The sequence below is a fragment of the Marmota monax genome, unplaced genomic scaffold (genome assembly GCF_021218885.2).
Source record: "Marmota monax isolate L192 unplaced genomic scaffold, Marmota_monax_Labrador192_F-V1.1 WCK01_AAM20220418_F8-fsc00036, whole genome shotgun sequence".
Classification (NCBI taxonomy): Eukaryota; Metazoa; Chordata; class Mammalia; order Rodentia; family Sciuridae; genus Marmota; species Marmota monax.
Window position 1 is genome coordinate 8,624,018 of NW_026694491.1, and position 9,602 is coordinate 8,633,619.

The following is a 9,602-nucleotide window of genomic DNA, read 5'->3' on the forward strand; positions in this document are numbered from 1 at the left end:
TGGTCTAAATTGAGTTTGATGCATTAAAAATCTATTACAAATACATCACAAAATATTTATTGCTTTATAAAGAAAACTCCTAAGGCATAAAGAGCTGGAATTTCTTAAAAAAAAGATCTAAGATTATAGAATTCAATACTTTCAAAGTTAATGTTTGCAGTTGCTCTATCAAGCCTCTTATAACAAGACCACTTAGTTGTATGATTAGAGTATCTTTCCCCACCTAATACCTTCTAAATTTATTTCCTTTATTATAAAACTTATACCTTCAATAACTTCCTTAAAATAAGTCAAATTTTGTGCTTGTAAATCATGTTACAATTCCATGAGTTACTAAAAAGATTATTTTGTTTTTCAATTGATCTCTTTCAAATATAAGGCATTTATTCGGATTTTCTTTCTTTCTTTTTTCTTTTTTTTTTTTTTTTGGATAAATGCAATAGTGGTCACGGAGTTTAACTTTTCATAGGTCTTATAGCTTAAAAAAATGTTCTTGTTATTTTAAAATGAAAAAAGAAACTTACAATGTGGAAACCAATATTAACATACCTTGTTGTATGTTCTGTTATGAACATGAGAAAGTGAATATTTTGAAGGGAAAATCCTATAAATACAGCTGATATAATAAAAAATGAGCTAGATAAGAACTTGAGAAGACCTCTTCTTTACTAAAAGCATGCATCAGGAACTGACAATGAAAGACCTATCAAACCAGGACTTGGGAAATTACATCTTTAAATAACTTTTTGGTTTCAGGAAAACATCACTAGCATAGAGTGACAGAATGAAAGATTATTGCCTTTTGATATTTTATTATACTTTTTTCCCTGTTCTTTAAATTCTGTTTTGGCATTAAGCAGCAGAATATTCTCTGCAAGTAAGGTTTTGGGTGAATTCCTAAAGGAAATCCACAAAATAAGAAACAGGCAAGACATTGTTGATTAGTTCCAGATCTGAATAACATAAAAAGAATTCCCTTTGCATAAGAAGTTAAATGAAAATGTTGTTATTTGTCATTTGTTTTAGAGTGGTTATGAAGCATTTTGCAAACATTAAAAACTAATGTGTTATCATCTTAACAAAAGTTTAATTTAGTCCAAGTAAATCAATATAGATTCCCAGAGTGATGAACAAGAAGGTATTAGTTTATCTGATGCTGATTTGCATTTTCTCAAAATTATTTGCTCTGTTTATGATATATGAGAACTTTAGATGAACATAATAGTTGGCCAAACAAATCACACTTAATTGTTGCCACAGCCACAGAAGTAAAGATTCTAAAAGACACTTTCTCACTGAGTTGCCTCATCTGGAGCAGGACTCAAGTCCTGGTTAAAAGCAATGGTATTTGAGCTAGTTAAGCAAGTATCTCTCCCTCATTCCATAGGGAATGAGCTGGGCTGTGGTTGCTCAGCATGTCCACCTGCACTTCGTTAGAGAGCAGAGTGTTAACATGCCACACCACAAGAGCCCCACAATGACATAACTCCATTCAGAGACTGCAGTGACTCTGCTGGTCCCCCCCACCCTCCTCAGCTCTGGTATCACTAAGAATCTGGCAGCCAGTTCCTTCCCGACAGAGTTTACAGCATATATTGGTGGATTCTTGTCCCAGTGCATCTGCTTTAAGAATTAAAGGAAGCAGTGTCAAGAAATCGAGGTAAGTGCTGTTTTAACTATAGCCCAGGGGATGCTTACTGTTTGGGACAGTGTTTATTGTAACAGAAACAGAAAAAAAAAAAAAATTCAGAACAGATTTGCCAATGGCTATTCAAATGCAAACCCACCGTTCTGACCATTTACTTTCTCATTTTGTTTATTGTGTTTTCTAAATGTTTAGGTTGTATTGATTGGCAAGGGGAGTGACAAAATGTTTCAAGGTTAGGATGAGAGAAGAGCTAAACTAGACACTGTGAAAGAATGGAAATTAAGTGTTTGCTCTTCAGGCTAATGAGTTATATATGTTAGTATTGTAGGAACCTAATATTGGAGCATAGAAAGGTCACTTCAATCAGCATTCAAAATGTTTTGTGATATAGACATAGTTATAATTTGTTACAAATCACCATCAATAGTTTGTGTTATAAAATGTGAGCTAAAGGATTTACAGATTGCTTTTTTCCTATTTTGTGAATTTTAAAAATTTGGATTATGTTGAATCTATGCTTTAAGGAACATGTTTTAAAGAATTTCTGGGAAATGATTTATTTTTGGAAAAAAAATTCCTCTATAACCACAGGTATTTTGAAAAAAAAAAATGGAGCAAAAAAGTACAGTGTGATTTTTCTCATAGTGGAGGCATTATATGGGTTACAAACTCTCTTTGAATTCAGAGCCCTCGTTTTTACTCTGACAAAAAATTTGGAAGCATTTTTGGTTACTACTCCAAACTCACGTTATAGTTACCATGACTGTGCTGGTGGATACTCAATTTAAAATGAGGTAGAAGTTTATTAATGAAACTAGACTTATCTTTGTAGCATTAACTTACTGCAACTTACAAAGAAGCCCAGGAACATGTCAGCATGTTCTTTCTAGTTATGTGATCATCATGGCCAAGTCCTGTCCACTGAATTAAATGACTCCATCACAATCTTAGGGAATAATTTACCAAGAATCTGATTACATCTGATATTAGTGACCTAAGTGCTTCTAATAGCTTTTTTTAAATGTTTTTATCAGCTAACATAAGTTCCTTATGATTCCAAGTTAAAGCAAACATGTTTGGAATTCTTCAGTCCTCCAAATCCTACTTGTTCCAAACTACCTTGATCCAAAATCTTGTCTCATACATCTCATGGTAAAATATGATATTACGTATATTGAAATGTGGATTCTATTCACATTAGTGATTTCTTTCCAGAGCTACCAGTTTTCCTTAGTCTATAGAAGTCCAACTCTTATATTCTAGTTTTCCTTTTCCTAAAGTGCTAAACCTGCACTTTTCTGCACAGTTGACCTCCTTGTTACTGAGCATCATCCTAGAAATATGTTCATATGAGAAGATAACAGTTGTAAATTATTTTAATTTTTTTTTATTTTTAATTTAATCCTTTCCTGCATGGTTCCTGATGCCAGCATTAAAAAAAACAAACTTTCCTTCATCCTCACCTCTTTCTCATTTCTACTCTGTGAGGCCACTACAATCCAGATAATCAAATCATGCCACCTTAAATTTTGTCATGAATAAGATAGACAACATATGAGTTATTGGGAAAAAGAACTATATTTCGAAAGTTGGAAAATATTTTTTTCTACCACTTGGAAGTCTTTTTAGATTTAAGAATTCTTAGAATATTTAACATTTCTCTAATAAATATTTGTTTTATAAATATTAGTTTTAGAATAGTTTTGAAATGTGTTTGAAAATATGGAATGTTAAACAAAACTTGATATAATGTAAATAAACACCCAGACCAAGAATTCTATTTCCCTCTTTCAGAACCAACAATAACCAGACACTTTTAAAGGAATGTACCCCCTTCCCCTTCCACCTCAAATGTAATAAGAATTGCTGTCTCCTGGGAAAACCACAGATTGTCCATGTTCCCAGTAAAGATCTTCTTAATGAGACATTTTAATGACATTGAATGATAGGGTACAGTATGAAGTTTACAATTGTCTTCTAATTTTCATTTCTTCTTGTTTTGAGAGATATTCTGAAGCAGTGTTCTGACATTGTGGTCAATGAGCATCACCCAGCAACCTCTTGAAGACACTAATTTAATTAAGGGAGGACCAAAAGAGAAAAACTAGAAAAGTTATCTGAGGGTTGCCCAGAAGGGGGCGCCTGTGTATGCCATCTAATCTGAAACCTGTTCTTTGCCCCAAAGTTGTAACCATACACCTCTAATCATATACTTAAATAAAAAAAGTAAAGACACTATTTTTAGATGCACTGGACAACTAATACAACAAAATGCACACTGCAAATTGAATTTTCTTTTCTTGAAAGCATAGCATTATATAACAATTTATGTTTCCACTCTTATTTAGGATTCAAGGCATTTGCTGAAAATGAAGCTAGGTGCATTTACTCTCGTCTTGGCATTAATTAGTGGTGCCAGTGGCCAGTACTATGATTATGATTTCCCTTTATCCATTTATGGGCAATCATCACCAAATTGTGCACCAGAGTGTAACTGCCCTGAAAGCTACCCAACCGCCATGTACTGCGATGAGCTGAAACTGAAAAGTGTGCCCATGGTGCCCCCTGGAATCAAGTATCTTTACCTTAGGAATAACCAGATTGACCATATCGATGAAAAGGCCTTTGAAAACGTAACTGATCTGCAGTGGCTCATTCTAGATCACAACCTTCTGGAAAACTCCAAGATAAAAGGAAAAGTGTTCTCTAAACTGAAACAGTTGAAGAAGCTGCATATCAACTACAACAATCTGACAGAGTCTGTGGGCCCACTCCCCAAATCACTCGAGGATCTGCAGCTTACTCATAACAAGATCTCTAAACTTGGCTCCTTTGAGGGACTGGTAAACTTGACCTTCATCCACCTCCAACACAATCAGCTCAAAGAGGATGCCATCTCAGCAGCCTTAAAAGGTCTCAAGTCACTTGAGTACCTAGACTTGAGCTTCAATCAGATGACCAAACTGCCTTCTGGTCTCCCAGTATCTCTTCTAACACTCTACCTAGACAACAACAAGATCAACAACATCCCTGATGAGTATTTCAAGCGTTTTAATGGGCTGCAGTATCTACGTTTATCTCACAATGAGCTGGCTGATAGTGGAGTACCTGGAAATTCTTTTAATATATCATCTCTGGTGGAGCTGGATCTCTCTTATAATAAACTTAAGAGCATACCCACAGTTAATGAAAATCTTGAAAACTATTACCTGGAGGTCAATGAACTTGAAAGTAAGTAGAAAGTTGTGCCAATGTTTGATTTTTGTATAATCTGAAGTTTTTCAAAGCCTAAGCTGGACAAAAAAATATTGCTTCTGACTATATTTAATAGAAATGAATTAAAATATCAACAAAAGATCCCTCTAATTAAAAAATATAAGATCTCTAGCTCAGTTGAATATCCAATTCTTTCTAGACTTTCTTTGGAATGTGAAAATGAAGAATAGTTAAGACAAAGGAATTTAATATGATATTTTATCAAATTTAATATTCTGTGTTAATTATCTTGCTATATTACTCTCAATATTTATCTGTTATTATTTAATTACTTTATGAGTTAAATTTGTTTCCTATACTTATTTTCTGGCAAGATTCAGCTCAGGGAGGAACAAATAAGTTCAGAAGAGATACAGTTAGCAGAGACTTTTAACCCTCTCTCACATGACCTGCACCACAGGTCATGTGCTCTCATGGTCTTCCTTGGCACTATACTTGGGACTGAGCATGTTACTCTGTTAACCTAGACCATCATCTACTTCTCTTATCTCTGTTATGGTGTGTGTGGACTTCAAGGTGTTCCAATGGACTCTGAGGGAGATTACGGAAGAAAAATTATATAAAGCAAATAAAGTTTAGAATTTCCTTATCTTTGAAAATGGTATAGTAAGAGAACCTTTTCTTTTACAAAATTCTTCCCTTGTTTGGATTTCTTCTCTTCTCTTGCTGCCATATTTTATTTTTCATCTATCTTCTGGATGGAGATTGACCCAATCCTCTTGTGTCTTCTGGGGCATTTTCAATTGAAGTAATATAGATTTTGGTGGGAAATAAAAATCCATCATTCTTGCTCTATTCATTAACAAGATATTTTCAGACAACAAAATCACAATTCACCAGTCAGGTTTTATAAATGAAAAATCAGATAGAGAACACTAATTTGCATATACAGCAGTTGTCTTTGCAAATACTGTATTGAAGTTAATCCCTTTTATTTAATGAAAATTGGCTCCTTGTCATACTGGATAAAGATATTGCTATCAGAAAATTACAGTATATCTTATGACTACATGGTAATTCTTAAACAGTTTTCTGTAGCTTCTAGTAGGGCTGGGGGGCTTTCATGAAGGAGACCATTGGTGCCAACTCAAACACCATTTTCCTTATTGTATCTGGAAAATAAGGATTGGTACTGTTTGACCACCACATGTTACACAATTGAGCTAACATAGTTTAGCTTCTATAGTTGTTTCAAGTGTGGAATTCTTTATGTAGCAATACAGGATTCCACATTTTAAACATTTGGGGTTAGGAGGAAGGATATTTTCACAGATCAAAATGATCAAGAAATTTGGATGAATGAAGAGATCCGTTAGATTTAGTGGGTGGAGATTAGCCACCAGAACAGGGCTACTTCTTTTTCTGAAATGAGACAGAAGGATGAAAATGCAGGCACATTTGCTGGTTATCCATTGTATGAATGAAGGTTGGAAGGGCAGGTGAGAGAGATAAGAAAGATGACCTACAGAAGAAAGGACAAAGGTTACTCAGTGCCACATTGAGGTAGAAACCAAAGTGCCAGCACATGGTAGTCATTTGAAAAGTTTACCCAAGCATTACTTTACTTCCTTCTTTATCCTTGGCATTGGTCAGGTATTCTTGAAGTTTATCCTAGCATCTTTCTCTTCAACTTAGGTTATTTTGCCAGGTAGTAATCATGCATATTAGTTGTCCACATATTGATAGTATAAATAGGTTCTCTAAGGTTTAATGTCTACTGTTATATGTAATGTCTAATATAAGCAAATATACAGACATCTCCCAACATCTATGATGATCGGTTCTAGAAATTTCAGTGGATACCAAAATCTACATATGCTCAAGTCTCCTATGTAAAACAACAGAGAGGTTGCTTCTAATCCACGCATACACTCCAATATACTTTAATCTCTAGATTACTTATAATACCTAAAATAATGTAATTTCCATCAAGTATTTTTATGCTATATTTTTAGGAAATAATGACAACTTAAAAGTCTGATCGTTTGAGTGCAATTTTTTTCCTAATTTTTTTGATCAGTGGTTGTTTAAATCTGAATATGTGGAACCAATAGATGAGAAGGCCAGCTCTTTAGCCCGAAATATTTTTTTATATTTTAATCTTGCAACTCTAAGCATTAGCCTAATCATAAACCTTCTTAATATGAAGTAAGGTGGAAAAGAAAAAAAATTAAGAGTGTTCCTTGTGTATAAAGAACTATATGAAGTGCTTTACCTACCATATTTGCATTTTCATGCAACACAATGAGATACATATGCTATATCAAACAAGAAGATCAGCTAAGTATTCCAGGTCACCCAGCTGATAAGTGGCAGAGGTAGAAGCCCATCATAGTCTGTGCCCATCTTTTTTCCTTTGCTCCATAGTTTCTCAGAGGTAGATATCATAGAAAGATCCTGGAATCACTGAAGTTATTTAGAGACCATCTTGGGGGAAAAGACTGTGGTGGGTTTGGGTTTCCACTGAAGCCATTGTTTAAACTAGCATTTGCGAGTGAACGAAAATGACAAGATAGAAGACTAGATAAGGTTAAGCTTAAATAGAGAGGAGCACACAGATAGTTTCTATGTGCACACATAATCATGCAACCCAACAATAGCCTTGGTTTCTATTGAAAACTAAACCAATTTTTCATTTGCAGCAGTTTTCAACCACACAAGAACGTTGGCTCAGATGGTGGACATTCCATGATTTGGTTTTTGCCTTGCAGTTTTGATTCATTGTTGTGGTGTGTGGTTGCTAGAACATTTTTTAGAGAACAGATAGTTAAATCTGTTATTTTCAGATGCATAAAACCCATGATGCATGTATTGGTGAGGCTGTTTATACAACCATATCAATTTACATTTCTTCATATCAGACTAAATATTTCAAGATTTCTTTGATAATAAGACACATTTGTAAATACCTTTCTAGACCTTATTCATCAGAATCAATGAATCCTGTTCTTTGCAAAGTTGTATTGAGTATCCTGAGCTTCCTTATTTACAATTTACTAAATATTGTTGTGCCATTATAGTAGCCTAAAATATACTTTTAATGGTACCTAATTCAAAAGTACGTAATATAAGTGAGAAGAACATCTGTTTGATAATATACACTTAGGGAATTGTTAAATGATTGTTTCAAGACAATACACTAAAAGGAAACATTGAAAATTTTTATGCTTTAATTTGCAGAGTTTGAAGTAAAAAGCTTCTGTAAGATTCTGGGGCCATTGTCCTACTCCAAGATCAAGCATCTGCGTTTGGATGGCAATCGTCTCACCCACACCAATCTGCCACCTGATATGTATGAATGTCTACGTGTAGCAAATGAAATCACTGTCAATTAATACCTTCTAATTCCAGTTACATGAGGTGTATCCTGGGGCAGTACTTTATGGTTAGGGTTTTTTTTTTTCTTTGTGTGTAAAGTTTTCAGAGTATCCATTTTTTGTTGTTGTTCATTACTTTCATGAGTTTTAAGTTCAAAGGGAAAATGTTTTGTAAACATTTACCACTTTAAAAAAAGATGAAAAGCAGGCCTATTTCATCACAAGGACACACACACACACACACACACACACACAAATAGACATCAAACACAATGCTTTATTTGTAAATTTATTATTTTCTATACCTCTACTGTCAAATAATATGCAAAACATTTTACTGTTTGCATGGAATTTAGCCAAGTTTTATAACCCCTAAATCTTAATTTAATGCACCTAAAAGCATGGTGGTCTCAATATATAAGGATGTGTACTGTCTTAGCTCAAACCATCTTGCTATGTTCAAATTTGTTCTGTTAAAAAATAAGTGGTATATTTTGAGACCAATATTTTTGCAAAATAGTAAACAGAATTTATGAGGCCACCTGCACCAAAAGAATTATTTTCAGTGTTAAGAATTTTCATATTTACCCAATGAAGCTTTTCTTTTCTAGGATTGTTTTTCATTCTAAGTCATGTATGTTTCTTTTTTATTATTTGCATGTTGTGTTTAACAAGCTAATAGCAAAATAAAACATACCAAATGGCATCATTGTTTGGCTTCTTGTGAAACTCATGTCTCTCATGTATGAAATGCATAAAGGAATACATTAAAATTCAAAAGGCATCTCTACCCTACAACGTTTTACTGGTGTACACATAGGATTTCCCACTAAATAAATAGTCTTCAAATAGCATCCACTTACAAGGAGTTACTAAACACATCTGATAATGAGTATTTACATAGCACAACATGCTTGGCTATTTGCCATTATTCATTCCCATGCATGTTATTTTTGCCAATTCATATGTAATGGTGTGTTAATAATAAAATATCAATGATTAATAATTTCTTGGTTTTTAAAAGAAAATGGTGGGTAGTTCAATGGTGAGTAGTTCCCAGAATTAGAATGAATATAAAATTTTCTGAAACTGAAATTTTAAAAATCATTGTATGCTGATGCCAGTGTATTTGGAATGTAAGTTCTAAGCTCAAACTCCAGTAATAATAACTTTCATTTAGCATATTGTGGATATCCATGTTTCTACACAATGGAAAACAATAGAGCATACAATGTATTAAAATACTATGTATCTAGCTAATAAAGCCTACTTGTGGCCAAACATCATGCAGTCAAAATATTCATCCCAAACTAATGCCTGTAGAGTTAGATACGTGTCCAAACAAAGGAAAACATTAAAGT

General features: G+C 33.7%; 1 protein-coding gene across 1 annotated transcript; it reads left to right on the forward strand.

Moving 5' to 3' along the window:
• The first annotated feature begins 1,366 nt into the window (after positions 1-1,366).
• Lum (lumican) lies at positions 1,367-8,947 on the forward strand. The gene is made up of 3 exons (XM_046419396.2): positions 1,367-1,660; positions 3,997-4,879; positions 8,105-8,947. Exons 2-3 carry the CDS (start codon positions 4,018-4,020, stop codon positions 8,257-8,259), a joined length of 1,017 nt encoding a protein of 338 aa, XP_046275352.1. The 5' UTR covers positions 1,367-1,660; positions 3,997-4,017; the 3' UTR covers positions 8,260-8,947.
• The last annotated feature ends 655 nt before the right edge of the window (positions 8,948-9,602 follow it).

Coding starts and splice junctions, on each gene's coding strand:
- Lum (XM_046419396.2), top strand. CDS start 4,018: ATGAAGCTAGGTGCATTTACTCTCGTCTTGGCATTAATTAGTGGTGCC. Junction 4,880..8,104: donor GGAGGTCAATGAACTTGAAA/GTAAGTAGAAAG, acceptor TTTAATTTGCAG/AGTTTGAAGTAAAAAGCTTC.